At 39.5% G+C, this 22,052-nt stretch overlaps 2 protein-coding genes across 2 annotated transcripts; one reads left to right on the top strand and one right to left on the bottom strand.

Moving 5' to 3' along the window:
- Window positions 1–204: 204 nt before the first annotated feature.
- LOC146392219 (uncharacterized) lies at window positions 205–4,328 on the top strand. The gene is made up of 10 exons (XM_084938697.1): window positions 205–494; window positions 586–2,082; window positions 2,164–2,256; window positions 2,351–2,455; window positions 2,581–2,690; window positions 2,773–2,964; window positions 3,058–3,220; window positions 3,308–3,473; window positions 3,650–3,744; window positions 3,826–4,328. The coding sequence occupies exons 1-10, from the start codon at window positions 338–340 to the stop codon at window positions 3,909–3,911; spliced, it is 2,664 nt and encodes an 887-aa protein (XP_084794823.1). The 5' UTR covers window positions 205–337; the 3' UTR covers window positions 3,912–4,328.
- A 12,857-nt stretch (window positions 4,329–17,185) lies between these two features.
- Window positions 17,186–21,798, bottom strand: LOC146392218 (uncharacterized). Its single transcript, XM_084943710.1, has 9 exons — window positions 21,627–21,798; window positions 20,773–20,886; window positions 19,013–20,689; window positions 18,809–18,908; window positions 18,568–18,716; window positions 18,366–18,478; window positions 18,192–18,281; window positions 17,966–18,088; window positions 17,186–17,876 (listed from the first exon to the last, which is right to left on the bottom strand). The coding sequence occupies exons 1-9, from the start codon at window positions 21,679–21,681 to the stop codon at window positions 17,673–17,675; spliced, it is 2,625 nt and encodes an 874-aa protein (XP_084799836.1). The 5' UTR covers window positions 21,682–21,798; the 3' UTR covers window positions 17,186–17,672.
- Window positions 21,799–22,052: the final 254 nt, after the last annotated feature.

Genomic DNA, 22,052 nt, shown 5'->3' with positions numbered 1-22,052 from the left:
GTTTTAGCCTAACTATAGTTAATTAACAAGATGTAAGTGAAGTTGTGTGATTCAGTATGCTTTATAGTGTATTTTTGGAATATTTCTAATCATTATAATTTACTTTTCTTTCTATTTTTATAAATGTGAAAATGACTCATGAATCTATAAATAATTATTTAGAATTTTTATTCATTTATTTGTGTATTTTTCCACAATGTTTAAGTTGTTTTAACACTACATTACATTAGCCAGATAAAAAGAAGATTAAGACAGATTCTGAAATGTATTTTGAATGATTTGCATTGTTTGCCTCGTTTGCTTCGTTGCACATCTGTAGATTGACAGCAAAAATATCATGGCAACACTAGAAGGGTTTCCTGCCAGTTTCTATGGGGAACCAGGAGTACTGGGCATGCTATCCAATGGGATCAGTGCATTCCTTGTACTTCTGCAGAATTTCAATACAGCCCACACTGGCAAAGAAGCATATGGGGTGGAGAACATACTTGCAGGTACATATTTTTGACAATCAGCTATAATAATGTAAAAAAGAAAAAAGAAAAAAGGAAGAGTTAGCTAAGTCATTTTTATTTTATTTAACAGGTGTTCATCTCATCCTGATTGGAGGTATATGCCAACTTATTGCCGGGCTACTTTCCTTTAGAAAATACGATCACCTGAGTGGCACTGCCTTTATTGGCTATGCTGCTCTTTGGGCTAGTTATGGGGTGACCCGAATCTACTCTGGTGTCTCTGACAATCAAACAACAAATCAGACAAGCAATTTGTCTCTGTCCACTGACCTCATGACCAACATATCTCTGAATGGCTCCGCAGAGATACCAGGTGGCTATTTCTTCCTGTCCATAAAAGAGTCAGCCATTGCGGGTCTGATCCCCTACATTTTACTGTCCTTTCTCCTGGCATTTTGCTCTGCCACAGTCAACTACATCATGCCTTTTGTTTTTGGGGCCATCACTGCCACTTTAATCTTTGAAGCAGTGGGTATAGTAGCAAGCTCCTGGGCTCTCGTAGTATCCGGGGTCCTGGAGTTGCTCATTTTGATCTTTGCCATCTACGGTTCAGCTGTACTGCTCCTCAAAGGTTTGACCCAACGTCTAGCCCTCAAAGGCTTTGGGACCCCCCTCTTTAATGTTCTTCTCTTAGGAATCGGAAACTCAGCAAGTGCCCAGAGCATTGGCCAAGAGAAGAAGAAAAACACCAAATATGCTGAACCCATGGCGTTGGGTTTCTTCTGTGACTCTATAGCTCCTTTCATCTTTGCTTTCTACAGCTTCGGGTACATGAAGTCATTTGGTTTAGGAGCTGCCTGGGTCTCAATCATCTCATTCGCCCAATTGTTCTCTAGCTACTATGCCCATCTGCGCCAAGACTGCTACCACACTACAAAGTTTGGATTTCATGCCACATATTGGCTGATTAAGGCTTGGGGTGAGTTTGTGGCGTCTACTCTGATCGGAAATAAGAGCGAAGTAGGCTCTGCTAGAGAAGCAATGGTGGGAAACTGGTTCTTTGTGGTGGCAGGCTTGATTCTGTGTGTGGGAAGTCTGAATATGGACATCCTAGAACTGATCCACAACATGCTTTTTGTCCTAGTCACAGTTTCAACAGTACCCCAGATTCCACTTGAGGGTTACTACATCTTCTTTGGTGTAGCTTGCGCTCTGTTTACCGCAGTCTCCATCTATGGCACCTTTGCACGTCTCGTCAACAGTATAGCAGAAAAGTTACTAATCCCTGTAGGGAAGCAGCCTGTCTCCACTGCAAATATGAAGAGGGCTTTGAAGTGGGGCAAGTCCCAACAAGTAGGCAGCGAGATGGTGCCCCACACTGACCAGACCTCCGATGTTCTGTTTTACCTTTTAAATGGGGTCGCAGCTCTGTCAGCTATTCATTCTAAGGTGTCCAGTATGAATCCCACGTTCCTTCATCTGACCATCCCTTGGGTCCTGATCTCTGGAGCGATCATCCAGGCTTACGTCAGCAGGTTGCAAGTCACAGGTGGTGGTCGGTTTGGGTCAGTCATCTCGTCCATCTATGTGGGAGTATGGGCGACATGGACCTGGTTTCGATTCGCAAGTATGCCAGTACAAACACTAGTGTGGACATTTCTCTTTCTGATTTAGAAAAGATTCTTAACCCAAGTTATTTTTTTTCTAGGTACCCTGCTTCAGCTCTCCACAGGGGCAGCTTATGCTTTCACAGCAGGAGCCATTGCCCTCCTGGTCATTAATAGTTTCCTCATATTGATTGGTAAGATTAAAATTCACTGTTAGTCTCAATAGAAGATTTGTTGATTGGATTATTTGTTTCAAGAAGGATTTTTTTATGTGTCTGTGTGTGTTAGCTGCCTATAAGAACCTGGTTTTGCTGCTTCTGACGACTGTGATGGAAGTTGCTCTTGTCTGTTTCCTGCTCTCCACCCTCCAGCGACTGCCATATAGGCTGGAAAGTAAGTATAGATAAAGCCTCATTTTTAAACATAGGATTGACTTTTGATTAAAAATGATATAAAATGTTATAGAGACTGTCAAGCTGATTATTTCTAAAACTCTGGCTTTTTTTTTTTTTTTACAGTTGCCATGCTTGCACTGGTGGCAATAATTTGTGTATATGGCATTCTGGCAACACTGGTGAGCGGCATCTTCTCAGAGAGACTCATACCTATGGGTCCTCCCTTACTAAAGGTAAGCAAAGATGAAACTGACTTTGTGCTCCTTCTCAAAGTCAGTTTTTCAAACATGCCCTCTCCACTGTGTCCTGTCTTAGGAGGTAAAGAAACAGGAAACATCACCAGAGCTGCCATGTCCGATAGCCAGCTCACGACTTACCAGCGGTCTCTTGAAGATCGCTGGAATTCTGGAGGAAGGAGGAGTATGCGGCATTCCGACAGACACCGTGTACGCCCTAGCTGCATCCTGCAAAAATCCTCAGGCCATTGAAAAAATATACAATATTAAAGTAAGAGTCATTAAAAGATTGGCAAATTAATTCAATATTCATGTGTCTGTAATGTATAAAGCTTATTAATCTGCAATCTATAACCTGTTCCAGGACAGACCAGCCGAGAAGCCCATATGTGTTTGCATTTCTAGCGTGGAACAGCTGGTGGCAGCCAAGCCTCCTTTCAGTCCTCTGCTCTGGGAGTTTATGAGGAATGTGTATCCTGGAGGCATCAGCTGCATTGTCAAGAAAGGAGACTGGCTGTTCCAACTCGGTAAACTGTGTAGTGCAGCGTAAATATGGTGTTACTGGAATCTGTGTCATTTATCAGCACTCACCTCAGCTCAATCTGTCTGTGTAGGAGTGGGACCAGCTTATGACCGTGTTGGGACTCGGGACAGCATCATGATTCGTGTCCCTGACCACACGGTTACCGGCCACTTGTGTAATATTACTGGACCGCTTGCTATCACCTCAGCCAATCCAAGTGGAGAGGCAGACAGCACCCACCACAGCATGGTCATTGAGTAAGAGCTTGCAAACAGCTTACAAAGTAGTAGACTGATCTAACCTGTGACAGTATGTGCAGCCCTTTTACAGCAAATGTTTCTGTAGAAGAGTGACAAATTATTTATTTTACGATGTGGAGTATTAGTAATAGATGATTGCTAACCGCTCATTTACCCTCCCTTTTCTGGCACAGTCGACTCGGACACAAGATCCAAGGAGTTCTGTGTGATGGAGACTCTAATGAAGTTGTTGCTTCCACTGTGGTTAACTGCTTGAAGATTGATGAAGGTGAACGCAAAAGAAGTCACATAAAATTCAAATTTGGGTGTTTTATGAAGCACCATCTAACTTATCTCACTCTTTCTGCAGGCACCATCACCCTTGTGAGAGAAGGCTGTGTCCCTGCAGTTAAAGTTTACCAGATCTTTGAGCGAATAAAAAGCACTATGTTGTGATTGTTACGATTCTTTTCTTTAAGGGAGCACATACTTGAATGGTTGCCTTCAGGATCAGCAGCTTTATCTGTCATTCTGTCTCTTTCTTTTTAATACTCTCAGGAACTCTCAATGCTCTTATTCATGCTTTTTTTTATGTAGTTGTAATTGTGGATGTAGGGGTATATGTTACAATAAAAACTCCATCTGTACCATCTATTAGCTGTAGTAGGAACTTTATCTTGAAATTGTATGAAAATTGTATGTATGGATGAAGAATCTGCTGTGATACTACAGCTTCATGAAGATAACATGTCTCGGATGTGCCATTATAAAAAATTTTTTTATGCTAACTACAGTTATAGTAACACACATATATGTAAAATTGTTATTGTTTGCCTAATAATTTTAAACCTGTATATATGTATTTAAATTATATTATTTTCTTGGGTATGTATATGTATTTAAGTTCTTTATGTTTAATTAATTATGCTGAAATAAATAAATACATAAACTGATGTTGTCTTCATGCTGTTGTTAATATTCCATAGTCATATATTATTATATATATATTTAAAGCATTTTGACCTGTTTTTATTATTCAGCATTAAGAGAAAACAAACAGATTTTTAGAAAGATCCTTTAGTGAAGCAGAGACTGAACCGATATGCACCAAGTTTTACTTCTTGATACAGAAATAGTCATGAATATAAATGAACACTTTGCAAAAGTCTTGAGCCACCCTTCATTTCCTTATATTTTGCTTCCAATGAGCAAAGCTTTCCGGCCACTGTTTTTAAAGCGGTCCTAAGTGACCAGTTTTTAGTTCTCCAGCCTGTCTGAAGGTCTTCCAGTGTTTTTCTTTGGACATTAGCTGCCTTTTCACTCATTTTCAGTTCAGCTCTTGTACCTGACCATGTTCAAAGGAATGACCTTTTTTCTGTGAATGAATCACTCCAGCATTTAAAAAGTCATCTAACTGGATGAACCAGTGTTGCGTCTACACATAACAGACAACTTTCCAAAGAAGCCATTCTACTTTGGGCAGTTTGTTGCTAGAGTAGCAGTTGGAAATTAGTTGGAAAAACATATCATTAGCCCTCTTTTTTTTCAGGTAAATGCTATGAAAAATGCTAATGATAACATAGCCTAGAAGGCAGGAAATTGTATCTTATGTGTCAATAAAGTGATTTCTAAAGAGCTATTAGTAGAAAACTTCAACAGATGAGCAACATCTGAAAATTACATCCTTAAAAAATAGGAAAGAAAATCCAGCAATGACCTGACACAGGACCTGAGATATAGATCTGGCCCTGCAGTGGATCCATCTAACGTTGACTGAAGCCTCATCAGTAATGGTACAACGGTGTCATTTGAAAGGAGGCTGAAAAGAAACCATTCAAGCGTTCAACAAGCTGACAGTTTTCCAAAAACATGTCAAGACAGCTTGTGTAAAACATTTGGGCACTTGTCTATAGAATATACATTATTAGGTTCATTGCTTCAAGCAAGCTGTCACTTTTTGCTTTCTCTTGATCAAAAACATGAATTGTGCAGCTATGGTAGTGTGCGCAAAAGCCTCATTTTCTTATCTCTTTATATTTTGCTCCCAAAGAGAGAAAATTTATTGTCATTTTTTAAAGTGCTCTTGAGCAATATTTTTTTTTTTGAAGGTATTTCAAAGTTTGTCTTTGTACATTGCCTGGTTTTTCCGAGGTTAGAGGTTAGGAGGCTTTTGTACTTGACCATTTACAGAGGAATATTTTCTTTTATTCGTTAAGCCACTTAACACTGACCTGTGAATCATATGTCACCATGCAGTCTTATTGGAAGATTGGCTTTCAGGAAGTCATTTTTTAAAAAGGGAAGGAGGAGAATAGGCTGAGGTATGCCAAATTACACAAGAACTGGACTGAAAATCAGTAGTACCAGGTCTGGGGTGATGAGTCATTTGATCACTATGTACAGATGGAAAGAGGAGAGAGCTACAACATTGAGTGTCTACAGTCACCTGTTAAACACAGTGGAGGCCGTATCATGATGGTTGTCAGTTGGAGATCTTTGTCAGTGATCCACAACACACTGCAGTAAAAACATACCTGGACAGAACACACACCACATAACTATTAGTCATAGACTGGCCTCCCCAGTGCCCAGACCCCAACATTATTGAAGAAGTGTGGGATCATCTTGACAGAGAAGGGACAAAAAGACTGCCAGCATCCAGAGAAGAGCTTTGAATGTCCTTCAAGAAGCCCAGAGAACTATTCCTGAAGACAACGTAAAGATAGCAAGAAACAAGAGAGCCTGCCTGAGTGAGTTCAGGCTTTGCTGAACAATAAAGATGTTCAAAGCAAATATTGACTTTCAAGCTTGTTCAAATTTTACAAACTCTATTTTTGGCTTACATACTACATTTCCATTTATTTTTCAATAAATTGCTGCACCTGCTGCTTATTTTTCAGAAAAAATAAAAATAAATGAAGGCTAGTTCATGACACAGTAGTACAAACACAAACATGTTTAAAATTGAAACCAGAAAACACAAATACCCTAAGAATAATGCCCCAACTAAGGTCCACACAAACATAATATGATATAATTATGTATAAAATTATATATTATAATAATATAAAAACATAGTACAAAGTTGCTTTAATTGTATACAATGTAGGGAAGGGAAGAGGGTAACACTACCTGGGTCTGGGTGCAGTTTCCACCCCAGGGGCAAGGGTACCTAGACCTGGGACTTAGAGTACGCCTGGGGAGTGTGATTGTGTGTACGGTGTCTCTTTATGTCTTTCTCCACGTTGGGTGAGTGCTGAGTAACTGCATATGAGAGCATGAGGGTGGGAATTGATGTTGTGTGTGCCTGTTTTTCTGTGTCTATATGTCAGGTCGGGTATCAGACGCCACCTCTCTGGGGACATCTCAGGCCCTCCAAGGTATGGAGGCCTATCTACCCCCACCACTCCCCCTGCCAGTGGCAGATGCCCTCAGACATCGGTGCATTGGTGGTCCTTGGTGTCCGGGGATGGGCGTCCAGGTATGCACCGGCTCACTCCTGGTGGCTGTTTGTCGGGGCCTGGAGCCTGGGGCTCACTCGGGCAACTTCGGGGGGTGGGGTACCCTCGGCCTCTCGGCCTGGGACTCGGTCACTCTGGCGCAGCTGGCTGCCCGTGGAGCTCACGGGCACGTCACTGCAGCCCCCCCTGGCTTCTGCTCCGCGGCTGCTGAGTGACCCCTCATCTGGGGCTCTCCTCAGTTCTTTCTGGGATAGTGGCACGGCTGCCCCTCTGTTGGTCTTCCTTGGTCTCTTGTGTTCTGAGGGCCTCTGGATGTCTGGAGCCTGGATCTCCTCCATACCTGCTTCATGCCCTGGAGGACGGGGCTATGGCCCCCCACACCCTCCAGCAGATCGTTATATGAAGGAACCTTTTAAATACAAGCGCGTTCACGCTCACAGGTGTACACACGGGTGCTCACAGACACAAACTACACTCTTTTTGGCTCCTACCTCAAAGCACACTGTGTGCTGTCGATCCTGTGCTGCACAATAATATTCAATATTTAGTATTTACTGTTATATTCACATAGATCATCGTAATGATGTTGTTTATTATATTGCTCTTTTTTTTTGCTTGTTTTCTCTTTTTTCTTTTTCAACAGGTGATCCAGGTGATTGATATATGTATTTTTTGTCTGTAAAAAAAAAAGGTATACTATCCACACAAACATAATATAATATAATTATGTATAAAATTATATATTATATATTATAATAATATAATTGTATACAATGTAAGGCCAGAAAAGACAAATACATTAAACCAACCTTAATGACAGGTTGGAAACGCGACACTGTCCAAATAAAGGGTCAATATCTTTGTTAAAGATGCAAAGAAAATAAAAGAAATATAAGTCGAAATATGCCAAAGAAAATGTAATTAACACCATAAATCCTAGCAATCCAAAGAAAAGCATTTTAAATCTATTTTTTTCTTCAAATTTTTTTCTTCACTATTTTATTAATGAAGTGTGTTATACTTTTACTGTAGGTTCACTAGAGTTTAAGCTGAGAACAAAGGCATCGAGTCATTTTCGGATGCACGTTATGTAAGCGATGCCTTCATGCATGCAGTCATTGTACACTTTTCTTGTCTTTCATGGAAGCTCATTTTTCAGAAATTCCCTTGAAGGTATGCACGTGCTGAAGATTGGATACCACACATCTATCACACCTTGTTTTACAACACAATTCTTCTTTTGTTCACTGTATTGTGCGAACTTCCTTGTGGGTAGTTGAACAGCTTCAGTTACTTAAATTTTCCTCACCTGTTGCTTAATGAAGGCTGAATAACAATTTAAATTTAGGTGACTGAAAATAGCTTTTACCTATTATCAGTAAACGTCATGTAATTTCTTAATTTAATCAAAAATTTATTTATGTAATATTTGGCTTTGTGCTCTTTAAAAGAACACAAAGGTGCATTGTGCAGTCCCACAGTTTTCCTCTAAAGGAAATTTAGACCCTTGTTTTTGTTGAAGTAAAGTGTTGTTTTTATTCACGTCAAAGAATCTTTCGGATACCGTGTCTCATCTTTGTATCTACGAGGAAACACTTGTCAAGGAAGGAGTGTACATACTCATGTCATCTCCTCTATCATTATCTCAAACATACATTGAACAAAGCATCTTTTTGTTTAGAAAAAGAATGCAGACTAACAAAGAACAAAGACACTGTTGTACTAAATGAGTAAATTTGTTACCAGGAACAGTTACTGTGAAATTCTTTCACAGCTGTCACATCGCCATGGCCTGCAGTCCATCCGAACAGTATTCACGGCACTTCACTTGTTGTCAATTGTGTTTGTTATACATCTTCTCAAAGTCCTTGGGCCACAGGGATATCAGTGACAGTAAAGAACATCACTGGATTTCCTGATGTCAGCATATACTCACCAGCCAGTTCATTAGGTACACCAGTACAGTTATAATAATAATAATGGATTGCATTTATATAGCGCTTTTCGAGACCCTCAAAGCGCTTTACAATTCATTCACTCTCACGTACTGGTGGAGGCAAGCTACAGTTGTAGCCACAGCTGCCCTGGGGGAGACTGACAGAAGCGAGGCTGCCATATCGCGCCATCAGCCCCTCTGGCAATCACCAGTAGGCCATCACAAGACGAATTGCCAACTCTTGAGCCACGATCGCCTGATAGGCTGGTCTGAGTATTTCAGAAAGTGCTGATTTAGTGGGATTTTCACACACAGTCACCTTTAATGCTAACAGGGAGCAGTCTGAAAAAGAAAAATATCCAGAGGCGAACAGAAAAACAAATAATCACTTTCACAATCATATATATATATATATATATATATATATATATATATATATACACACACATATATACATATATACATATATACACACACACATATATATATATATATGTGTGTGTGTGTATATATATATATATATATGTATATATATATATATATATATATATATATATATATATATATATATATACACACACACACATATATATATATATATACACATATACATATATACATATATACACACACACACATATATATATATATATATACACACACACACATATATATACCACATATCACCATGGCCTGCAGTGCATCCGAAAGCTATTCACTGCGCTTCACTTTGTTGCACTTTTTGTTAAAAATGTGACATCAAATTCATTCTACAAACAATACTACATAATCGTGAACTGAAATGAGTTTTTTTGCATCAAATTCTTTCCCATAACCTATACATTATTATATTGCATTGCATTGCACAGGATTGTTTGTAGTTTTAGGTGAAAAATGACTTTAATCCAATTTGGAATAAGGCTGTTACATGACATGACATGACATTAGAATACAGCTTAAAAAACAGAAAAGCTGGTAAGGCAGTGAAACAAAGATACATATTGAGCAGAATATTACGAATGTTTGCACATGCACATATAAATAGTTTGACACTATTACTGCTGTGTCCACACCTAGAGATTTCTGAGACTTTGGGTGGGAGCTTGCTCTCACTCTGCACTACAAATTTCCCATCATAAAATGAGTCAAGAGGGACTGTTGCTGCTCAGAGAAGGAGGAAAGTACTGTACGTTTCCTGCTTCCTTACCCCAAATTAGGTAACTGGTTGATTATACAGTCACAAAGTTCCTATAAAGAGTAGATCACCGAGTATCGCTTGAGTTATTGTGCTAGGTAATTATTTGCAAGTAAGGAAGTATTTAAAACAATTCTGATTTTATCTAAGTTGCTTAGAAGCATTCAGGAAACAGCTGTGTTTTCCTCTAAATAACTACAACAGCTTGTTTCATTTCGTCATGTTTTTTCTTTGTGCTTCTTCTTCGAGCACTTTCTTAGCTACATAATTTATGTTTTCATCTACATGACATAACAAAGGCGTTGCTAATCATAATAACCAAATTGCTGAATTTCCCACCAAACCTTAGCTTAACATTTTCTTCATTCCCAGGGCATCAAAGGTTATTGCAGAGCATCCAGAAATCATTTGTAACACTTCCCTTATTCTACATTTGATCATCTTACAGCCTTATTCGAAAACATGATTAGTCATAATATTATTCATTTTTTTACATCAAAATTCTACAAAAGATTGCTTGACATTTTTTCAAATGCATTAAAAAAAAAAAAGGACACTTATGACACTCAGAACCAAGCTCAGGTGCAGCCTGTTTCTGCTGAACATCTATCAGATGTTTCTACAGGGGATTGGAGTCCACCTGTGGTAAATTCATTGGATACAACATGATTTGAAAAGGCACACATCTGTCTATGTTAGGTCTCATAGTTGACAGTACATGTCAAAGAATAAAGCCCAAGAAAGTCCAAGGAATATGAACTCTTTGGCCCGAAAGGCAAGTGTCATGGCTGAAACCAGGCACCACTCATCACCTGGCTAATACCATCCCTACAGTGAAGCATGGTGGTGGCACCATCATGCTGTGGAGATGTTGTTTAGCAGAAGGACCTGGTAGACCTGTCAGGGTCGAGGGAAAGACAAATGCTGCAACATACAGAGACATCCTTGTTGATAACCTGCACCAGAAAACGCTGGACCTCAGACTGGTGAGAAGGTTTATCTTCCTAAAGGACGATGCCCCTAAACAATCAGCCAAGATAACAAAGGAGTGGCTTCAGGACCACTCTGTGAATATCTTTGAGTGTCCCAGCCAGAACCCAGTCTTGAACCTGATTGAACATCTCTGGAGAGATCTGAAAATGGGGGGAAATGGACGTACGCCATCCACCCGTTGAAGCTCGAGAGGTTCTTCAAAGAAGAATAGGAGAAACTGTCCAAAAATATGTGTGCCAGGCTTGTAGCATCATACTCAGAAAAAAAATGCAATTGCTGCCAAAGGTTCCCCTCAAAATATTGAGTAAATGTTTTCACTACATGTTTTTATATAAATGTTTTTATTTTATAATAATAAATAATAAACTTGGAAGAATTTCAAGAAAACTGTTTTTGTTTTTCATTTTGTCATTATGGGGTATTGTGTGTAGAAAAATGAAAGTAATGCATTATGGATGAAGGCTGTAACACCATTTTACGTCAGTGGTGTTACTCATGAGGATATGGAAATAATGCTTTACAACAGCTACTGCTCTCAGCTTGCCATACTGAGTGTGACAAAGTATGCACGGTTGCTTATTCATGGAAGAGTATCACTTGAGTTATTGCACAAGTCAGGAAGTATTAAAACATCATATTGCCTCTAAACAAAACAAAATAGAACAAAAGGCTTTTGTTTCTTCATGTTTCTTCTTCGTGCATTTTCTTAGTTACATAATTTATGTTTTCTTTTATCTACATGACATAACAAATGCATTGTTAATCATAATAGCGAAACTGCTGAATTTCCCGCCAAACCTTAGCTTAACATTTTCCTCATTCCCAGGGCATCAAAGGTTATTGCAGAGCATCCAGAAATCATTTACAGCACTCACCTTATTCTACATTTTATCACGTTACAGCCTTATTGAAAAACTGATTAGTCATAGTATTATTATTATTTTTTTTTTACATCAAAACTCTACAAAAGATTGCTTGACATTCTTTCAAATGCATTAAAAATAAAAAAAAATGACACTCATGACACTCAGAACTGAGCTCAGGTGCAGGCGATTCGATTCCGCCTGTGTTAAAATCATTGGATACATTATGATTCGAAAAGGCACACACCTGTCTATGTTAGGTCTCATAGTTGACAGTACATGTCACATTTTTATTTTTATTTTGTCATTGTAGGGTGTGTAGAAAAATGAACGGAGAGGAGTCACGGGAGCTGTGTGCCACAAGGTATTAATGTTTGGAAAGGAGTCACTGCGTGTGTTTTTCACTTCACGACCACGAGCACTGCTAGGAAGAGAAGGAGGAGACCACACCTGTGCACCCACCACTATATACAGACGTGGACAAAATTGTTGGTACCCTTTGGTCAATGAAAGAAAAACTCACAACGGTCACAGAAATAACTTTAATCTGACAAAAGTAATAATAAATAAAAATTCTATAAATCTTAACCAATGAAAGTCAGACATTGCTTTTCAACCAAGCTTCAACTAAATTATTTAAAAAATAAATGCATGAAACAGGCCTGGACAAAAATGATGGTACCCACAACTTAATATTTTGTTGCAATCACTGCAATCAAACGATTCCTGTAACTGTCAGTGAGACTTCTGCTCCGCTCATCAAGTATTTTGGCCCACTCCTCATGGCCCAGTTGTTTCCGGTTTGAAGGGCGCCTTTTCCAGACTGCATGTTTCAGCTCCTTCCAAAAATGCTCAATAGGATTGAGGTCAGGGCTCATAGAAGGCCACTTTAAAATAGTCCAATGTTTCCCTCTTAGCCATCCTTTGGTGTTTTTCGCTGTGTGTTTTGCGTCATTGTCCTGTTGTAAGACCCATAACCTGCGACTTAGACCAAGCTTTCTGACACTGGCCAGCACATTTCTCTCTAGAATCCCTTGATAGTCTTGAGATTTCATTGTACCCCAATTTTTGTCTCATCTGTCCACAGGACATTTTCCCAGAAGCTTTGTTGCTTGTCAACATGTAGTTTGGCATATTCCAGTCTGGCTTTTTTATGATTTGTTTTCAACAATAGTGTTCTTGGTCGTCTCCCATGTAGGCCACTTTGGCTCAAACAACGACGGATGGTGCGATCTGACACTGATGTTCCTTGAGCATGAAGTTCAGCTTGGATTTCTTTAGATGTCTTTCTGGGCTCTTTTGTTACCATTCGGAATATCCGTCTCTTTGATCTGTCGTCAATTTTCCTCCTGCAGCCACATCCAGGGTGGTTGGCTACAGTCCCATGGATCTTAAATTTCTGAATGACATGTGCAACTGTAGTCACAGGAACATCTAGCTGCTTGGAGATGGTCTTATAGCCTTTACTTTCAACATGCTTGTCTATGATTTTCTTTCTAATCTCCTGAGACAACTCTTTCCTTTGCTTCCTCTGGTCCATGTTGAGTGTGGTACACACCATGTCACCAAACAACACAGTGACTACCTGGAGTCCTATATAGGCCCACTGACTGATTACAAGATTGCAAACACCTGTACACAACTTGGATTGACACGTCCCTTTGGTCACATTATTTTCATTCTTTTCTAGGGGTACCATCATTTTTGTCCAGGCCTGTTTCATGCATTTACTTTTGAAATAATTCAGTTGAAGCATGGTTGGAAAGGAATGTCTGACTTTCATTGGTTAAGATTGGAATTTTTATTTATTATTACTTTTGTCAGATTAAAGTTATTTCTGTGACCATTGTGAGTTTTTCTTTCATTGACTGAAGGGTACCAACAATTTTGTCCACATCTGTATATATTGAACTGTTGTTGTTGTTGTTGTTACCTTTGCTTCACTGTAAATAAATCCACTGTCTTCTTCAAAGGAGCCCTGCATACGAGTCCTGTCTTTCCAAATCAGCCCTGACAATCAGCTTAACATTTTTCCCATTCTCAGAGGACTCCTCAAAGGCTACTATTTCCTCTCGTACATGCAATATGTTTCTTTGGTTTCTTTTGTGTCAGTGATGTTAGTCACCAGATACAGAAACACTATAAAGTCACTGCATTAAATTTAAATCATTAGAATTATGTTGCAAAACGACATATTTAACCCAAAACACAAAACTTCCTAAACCTAACAAAGCAGTTTTCAGTGACTAAATGAGGCCATCACTTGATCTTTTTTTTTTTTTTTTTTTTTTTTTTAAACAAAGTAAAAGACTTTGAGTGTCCGAGCCGGAGGCCAGAAAATGGATGAAAAGCTTTGCTCCCCATCCACCTGTTGGAGTTCGAGTTTTCTGAGACTTTGGGTGGGAGCTTGTGCTCACTCTGAGCTACAAAATTTCCCATCATAAAATGAGTCCAGGGGGAGTGTTGCTGCTCAAACAAGGAGGAAAGTGTAGTGAGGGAAAAGCCCGCTGACACCTGTACGTTTCCTGGTTCTTTTTTGGTAACTCGTTGATTATTCAGTCACAAAGTTCACATAAATATTAGATCACTGAGTATCACTTGAGTTAGTGTGCTAGTTAATTATTCGCAATTAAGGAAGTATTTAAAACAATTCTGACTGTATCTAAATTGCTTAGAAACATTCAGGAAACAGCCGTGTTTTGAAGCACCTGAGCTTCAAAACTGAGCTCAGGTTCACCCTGTTTCCACTGATCGTCTATCAGATGTTTCTACGGGGGACTGGAGTCCATTTGTGCTAAATTCAGTGGATACGACATGATTTGAAAAGGCACACACCTGTCTATGTAAGTTCTCATAGCTGACAGTGTATGTCAAAGCACAAACCAAGCCATGACGTCCAAGGAATTGTCTGTAGACCTCCGAGACAGGATTGTAAGGATTGTATTGAGGCACCGATCTAGAGAAAGGTACAGAAATACCAATCTGAGCAATCAGGGTAGAAGGGTCTAAGTCAGGGAGGTAACCAAGAACCCAGTGGTCACTCTGACAGCTCCTGCACTGCTCTGTGGACAAAGGAGAACCTTCCAGAAGGACAACCATTTCTGGAACGCTCAGGCCTGTATGGTAAAGTGGCCAGACGAAGCCACTCCTCAGTAAAAAGCACATGACAGCCCACGTAGACTTTGCCAAAGGGCACCATGAGAAACAAAGACTGAACTCTTTGGCCCAAAAGGCAAGCGCCATGTCTGGATGAAACCAGGCACCACTCATCACCTGGCCAATACCACCCCGACAGTGATGGTGGCAGCACCATGCTGTGGGGATGTTTCTGACATATTTAACCAAAAACACAATACTTTCTACTTCCACAAATTTCACCAGCAGGGCACAACCTGCTGTCTCGTGATTGATAATCTATGCACTCCTAATGCAGTTTTATATGATGAGTGTCTTTTAGTGTCACAATATTACTGCTGCATCATAGCATTGAGGGTTTTTTTTTTTTTTTGAGACTTTAGGGCCATCCACTCACTGTGTTTAAAAAGCCGTCCATCATCAAATAAATCCAGAGTGCCTGTTGATGCTCAGAAAAAGTGACCTGTATATTTCCTGGTTCCAGTATCAGGTAATAGGCTGTTTACATGGTGACAAAGTATGTATAAAGAGTTGCTTATTAATACACAAGTATCACTTGAATTGCATTGCACTATTCTGAAAGTATTTTTAAAAGAGATTTTATCTAGAATTTGCTTAGAAACAGGAGTGAGCTGTGTTTGCCTCTAAACAACAACAAAAAACGGTTTAGTTTCTTCACGCTTCTTCTCGTAAGACTATATTAGATACATCATGACATTTTTTCCATTCCCAGGTTGACAAAGAGTATTGTTTTGTTTCTTTCATGCAAGGCATTCTTTTGTGTCAGTGATGTTTTTCAGCTACTGTCACCTTGTTATGCTTATGAAAGACTGCTTGGCATTAAATATATAAATCATTAAGTTAATGTGAAACATTAGTATTGGGAAGGGAAATATTTGAACCAAAACTACAAAATCTTTGTAGTTTTTAGTGCCTAAATGTAACCAGGTAGATTGTGATGCCTTGACTTGATCGAGTTTGCGAAAAGACAAACATTCCTCATGCAGAATACAGTCTGCTGTCTCCTGACTGATAACCTGGTGACTATGCACCCTTAATACCTTTTTAAATATTTAAATATTTCTAATATTGTGTCCAGCTTTTAATTAAGGAGTAAAAACAGTGGTATACTTGGAACAGTTAACACGTTGATATGTTTTCATTGACAGGATAAAATCAGCTTTCACAGACAGAAAACAATTTCACAAATGGTTGGATCCTCTGTTTTTTGAATGTCTGAAATCCGTCCACATACTCTAACTTGCCAGATGTTTGCTGATTATATATATTTATCTGTATACATTTAGATGCTAAAACAAAGAAGCTGCAGAATAACTTTAGGCACAATCGCAAAGTCACAATTTGTATTTAAAATACAAATCAAGTAAGCTGTGCCTTGAGTCAAAGCTTGTTTGGTAGATTTTAGACATATTAAGTGCAAGTTAACTACAGGTTAACTACAAGTTGTACCAAATTAAGATCTGAGGACTCTCTTTATACCTTTAAAGATAAGCTTAAACAGAAGACCTACCTGTGCAGGCTTGCTTCTGTTTAGTTTTATCCATTCATGCCATTTTATTTGTTGTATTTTATTTTATTTTGTAATTTACTTTGTGACTTTTAGTCTTCAAAACTGCAATGTAAATGAACTTTACATGTATCAAGCTTATTTTATCATCACAAACAAAAAATCTGGCTTGTGTGGCGTTCCATATATGTGATTCTGTGTTTGGTGACTCTCAAGGTTATTATAATTAATTAAAACTGTCCCCTGCTAAAGACTAAAATTAGCACTGAAATTAATAAAAACAAAAGTATAACTATACATTTTCAAACAATAAAAACTAAACTGAAACAAGCAAACTGCTCTGGAAACTGATAGTAAACCAACTTGAAAACAAAAAGCCAAAACTAAATAAAAATTAAAGCTGATTAGAAGTTTAAAACTATAATAATTCTGATGGCTTCAACTAAATTCTCCCTTGGAAAAAACATTTGGTGACTGTTATACGTTATGTAGTTATAAGTTATGTACGCTGCAGATGTAATAAATGCAAACAAACGTAACATCGCATTTGCAGGGGAATTGTGAAATGCATGGAATTTATATAAAAATCCACAGTATTCAGATTAGCCCTGTTAAGGACATACAGACATGCATACATGGCATATACATCATTATAGTAAGATTAGATATTTGTTACTAATTTCATTACTTATTGTTATGCTTATTGTTATTTTTAATAATGCACATTAAAAATAGAATATTGATGAAATCTCATGACACAATCAGCTACTTTCACTATGAGCAAAAACCTACATGTCATTTTGAACATTATGACTTTTCAAAGAATAAAAGAAAACACAACTTTTTTCAAATAGTATTTTATGAATAGGGACATATGCATTTAGAATCAATCAAATGCAGTTTTATATTTCAACATGAAAAGTTAAAAGGTGCATTATTGTAATTTTGTAATTTTCAGACAAAAGGGAAACATCATAAATAACACTTTATTAAGTACATTACAAATCACCCAGTTAGTTCCACAATGTGATTTCCCTCATTTAATAACAGCTTTACACATCAGGTTTATTAGAAATGGCAGCATATTTTAAGCAAATGCATAGAAACTACGATCCATTCCCGAGGACTGGATTTTCTTCAAGTGAAGGCGGGGAGGGTGTTGAGTTTTCAGACTCTCTTCCCGAATCTTCGGTGCTTCCCACTTCTGAAATGTCTCTTTCTGTAAGTGGTAGCTCCATATCATACTGAAAGGCAGGATTGGTCTGCCCTTGTCTGTGCCGCCTCTGAACCTCCTCAAAGATTTGAAGAACCTTGAAAGCAGACAGAAATAGCAGGTTTCAAAGTAAACAACCACCAAATTACTACAACAGAGAGAATGACTGTGTGATCTTTATATTACCTTTGATTTTGGAATGAGACCGACTCTAAAGAAACCGATTTGTCCAGTTTCAATCTTGGTGCAGTCAACCACAGTAGATGCAATGTTCTCTGGGGAGGGTCCATCACATAACACTCCATCCACCTAAAAAACAAAACCACGACCAGTTCAGTAAAAACAAAACAAAACAAAAACTTTAGGAATCAGCACTTCCTTTAGTCTTTATTAACTAAATTATCATGATTACCTTGTTTCCCAGTTTGGCATACACTTGGTTGTGGTGAGTTGTATCGGCTTCACCTGTGGGGTTGGCTGATGTTACTGCAATGGGCCCCACCTGTAGGAATAAGTATTAGAAGTTTATATTCACTGATTTTGGTTCATTTTTGGACATGCAATGATCAATATTGCTTTCCCTTACCAAACCAATGAGATGTGTGGCTACAGAACAGTCGGGGTTTCTGATAGCAATGCTTTGTGGAGTCCCAATGTGTTTGGCAGCATCTCCCAAACCAAAGATTTCCATCCACGGGCCTGTGTGAGAAAGCAAGAAACAAAAAATGATGATAATAAGAAAAATCCCACCAGCACACAGTCACACCCACACACAGTCTTACACTCACCTCTTGGTATAACCATGCTAATGGAAGATGGCCACGCAGCCTCCATGAAGTCCAGAAGCAGAGGGCTCAGCAGGTGTCGCACCGGCTCCAGCTGCTTGACAGAGGAGATCCACATGGACATGGGACGGTCCTCTGCCTGCTTCTTCACCCTGAAGCCAAACAAAATAGCGAGATTTAACAGGAATTAGACAGCTATAAATACACTTAGGGACAAGTGAAATACATGAAATAGGAAACTCACTTGTAAGCTTTGATTACAGCATCAGGTCTGTTGCAAGCGGCCACCAGCACATAGACGGTGTCAGTAGGCATTCCACATATGCCGCCATTTTTCATGATTTCTGCATGAAGAAAGAAGAGGGGGTGATAGTAAAATGAAACCCACATCCAGCACACTAACATCTGCTTATTTGAGAACTCAGCATCAATGTATCCTATGTCTTACCTGCAATCTGTAGGACAGATGTGGCTTTACGGGCTGGTAAATGTGGACAGACAGCTGCCCCTCCCCCTGCTCCAGTCAGCTTGATAATAGGGTTTCCTAAGGGGATCTGAGGAGACTTGAAGGTGCTGTTGAAAATGTGTGCCAAGAAAAAATAAAAACTGACAAGGCCAAAGATGATTGTGACTCCTATGTCATAGCCATAAGGCAGCGAGCCCATGGCATCCAGCAGGAAGCTGATGAGTATGAGATGGAAGGTAAATGCGTAGACAAACCATGCGACGTTCATAAACAGCGCTGCAGCTGTCACTAAAATGTTGAACATAAGGAAGGTAATGATCCCAACAGCAATGTTAAGACCTCTGGTCTCCCCATACAGGCCGCCATATCGTGTCAGCCCCCACACCGTCCACATCACCCCATAGAGAATAAAGACTGTGCTCTCAAAGGTTTTACCCCGAGCAAAGGCTACTGCGCCGCACAGCAGCTCCAGTGCTCCGCCAGCCATGACCACCCAGGGTAGAATCAGCACAAAGAGAGGATTTTGGCTACCTACTGTGGCTGTGATTGCGAAAGTAGCCAGCACGTTGGATGCATGGCCTAACACCTCTGCATCTGCATATTTAGAGTAGCCCAGGTAAGGTGTGTGCAATTCTTTGTCATGTGCCCTGAGAGTAACGCTCTGCATCCTGCCAACTAAAGCCTTGAAACAGCTCTGCCCTGTGGGAATCTTGGTACTAGAGGCCATGTTAAAGGTGGTAATCAAAAGCATGCAAGCAGAAGCCACAAATATAGCTGCCTGGACACCTTGAGTGCCTGCTTGGAAAAAGCCTTGAGGCTGGGCTGCAAGAGCAATAGAATAGGCGACAAAGAATAGCTGGTAGAAGCCCTCCAGCAGGTCCTTCTGAGTACTGAACAGAGCCAGTATGAAGAAAAGAACTGAGAAGACAACAGGAAAGGGAACAGGTGAGTAAGGCCGAATGGAATAAAATGACAGCAGGGCGCTGTAACCCTCTGCAAACGCAAACAGGGAAGTGAAGCCATAAAAAGTGGCAGCAAGCATGTCCATACCTCTGTAAAAGAGGATACACATGCCGAGCTGGAACACGCCAGCTGTCCACAGCCAGGGGACATGACCGACAGAGAGCTCAGGGACCACACCTAGCAGGGGACAAGCTAATACAGACGCAGATAATAAATTCATCGCCAAACTCACTGACACGGCATCATTACACCCCTGGTTCTGCTCTGCTTTCAGCTCAGCTTTCTTCTTCGCACCTGTTCCAGGAAGTTCCACTTTACCGTGAGTGATCACAGACAGCAGACGTCCAGAACCAAAGTAAAGACACACCAGACAGACAAGGAAGTAGTTAGCAGCTGTGGCATACAGGCCAAAACCTACCACTGACAGACCTGCGATCTGATGGGCGGAAGCTAAGGAGATACCAACAGCTATGAGAAAGAGAACTGCTTTCTTTGCTACAACAGCAGCAATGCCTATGATGAGCAAGGCCAAGATAAATGCCGCAAGGCCTGGGACAAATGCGAATCTCAGCTGTGTGGGCTGTATGACCCTCTGCCCTCCCAGGATATACACCAGACCAGAGCCACACCACAGAGCCGAAACAGTGAGACACAGGGTGGAAAACAGGCGGCCGTGGGACAGACTGTGACGGATTCCTAAGAAAAAACAAGGCAGGGTCAGGAGAAACACTTACAGCTACATGACAGCATGCAATAATAAAACTCAAACCTAAACAAACCTGAGTAAGCCAGAAGCGCTGCAGTGATGAGAAGCAGAATTCCCAGTGCAGTGTGGGGGACCAAGTCTTTTTCAGGAGTGCTGCCATAACCATTCACCAAAAGCAGGAGTGAACCTGTAGGATAAAATCACTGGCTTTATCTTTATTTCTCATCTTTACCTTTTTACTTAAAAAAAAAAAATCTGTTCATTTTTGGTTAACTAAAAATTTTTTTCACATCTATTTTTAGTTTGTTTTTTTAAGTTAACTTAACAACCTTAAAAGGATCATCATTAAATATTGTTTCATTATTATTTATATTATTCTTTAATTATTAAATCATAATTAATAATTAATTAGTTTTTTATTATTATGAACTCTTATTTATTTACAGCAGACTGGATAGTTTAAAAAATAATGCTAAAAGTGATTTTCAGCTTTTCTAAGTGTGTGTAGTTGTTATTTCATCTAATATTTTTACTTATTTTGGTAAATAGGCTGTATTCAACAAGATTCTCAAAGAGGTTATAGAATATAAAGACATAACATCTTTGCAAGTATCCTTGTGACTGGATTATTGTACCTACCTACTCTGTCTTCTGCACTATATTAACACTACTCCTTTTTCAGCCGTTCTTTCTGGCTTAAAATGTCTTGATATCGTTCACGACAGGCGGCTGTTGGAGGTCACTTACAGCAGTTTAAATAAATCACTTTATTAAAATATACTTTATTATTTTCACCACATGTTAATGTGACAATATGAGTTATGATTAATATGAGCGCACATTTCGCCATGATAGTCTACATGAAAAAAACAAAAACAAAACAAACACAAAGCTGGTAACACTTCGGAAAGCAAACCACAAGCTTACCACCGGCGATGCTCAGGATGCCGACGGATATGTGCAGAGAGCCGCTTTGAGCCATGGCTGTAGTGTCTCCCTCTGTCGACGTGAGGCTGTTTTATACCTGTGGGCGTAACATCAGCAGACACTTGAGAGGGCGAACCGTGTCTCACCGGGAAATAACACGGGCAGCGCCCATGGAATATCCAACAGACATCTGTTGTGTGTCTAAAATGAATCACTTAGGTTACATTGCATAAAAATATAAACATGTCATTATTTGGAAGTTTGCACATGCAAAATACACAGATAAATACATAAAAGTTAACCTGAATCATCGAAATGAGTATTATTAATAAATTAATAATTATTAAGCATCCCCCCGCTGCAAAAAAATCCAAATCAGGATAAGACAGATATTCCTATCACAACTCACACACTTCTTCCATTCCC

This window comes from Perissodus microlepis, chromosome 2 (genome assembly GCF_051167445.1).
Source record: "Perissodus microlepis isolate ML-2025 ecotype Zambia chromosome 2, ASM5116744v1, whole genome shotgun sequence".
In the NCBI taxonomy this organism is placed as follows: Eukaryota; Metazoa; Chordata; class Actinopteri; order Cichliformes; family Cichlidae; genus Perissodus; species Perissodus microlepis.
This window is presented reverse-complemented; position numbering and strand designations above follow the sequence as displayed.

What these genes read in the sequence shown, in the direction of transcription:
- LOC146392218 (XM_084943710.1), bottom strand. Translation starts at nt 21,681, where the DNA reads ATGGCTCAAAGCGGCTCTCTGCACATATCCGTCGGCATCCTGAGCATC. An exon ending in ATCTGTCCTACAGATTGCAG is followed by an intron (nt 18,909 to 19,012) that starts GTAAGACATAGG and finishes TTCTTCATGCAG; the next exon opens with AAATCATGAAAAATGGCGGC. An exon ending in ATGCCAAACTGGGAAACAAG is followed by an intron (nt 18,089 to 18,191) that starts GTAATCATGATA and finishes TTTGTTTTTTAG; the next exon opens with GTGGATGGAGTGTTATGTGA.
- LOC146392219 (XM_084938697.1), top strand. Translation starts at nt 338, where the DNA reads ATGGCAACACTAGAAGGGTTTCCTGCCAGTTTCTATGGGGAACCAGGA. An exon ending in GACCTGGTTTCGATTCGCAA is followed by an intron (nt 2,083 to 2,163) that starts GTATGCCAGTAC and finishes TTTTTTTTCTAG; the next exon opens with GTACCCTGCTTCAGCTCTCC. An exon ending in TGGGTCCTCCCTTACTAAAG is followed by an intron (nt 2,691 to 2,772) that starts GTAAGCAAAGAT and finishes GTCCTGTCTTAG; the next exon opens with GAGGTAAAGAAACAGGAAAC.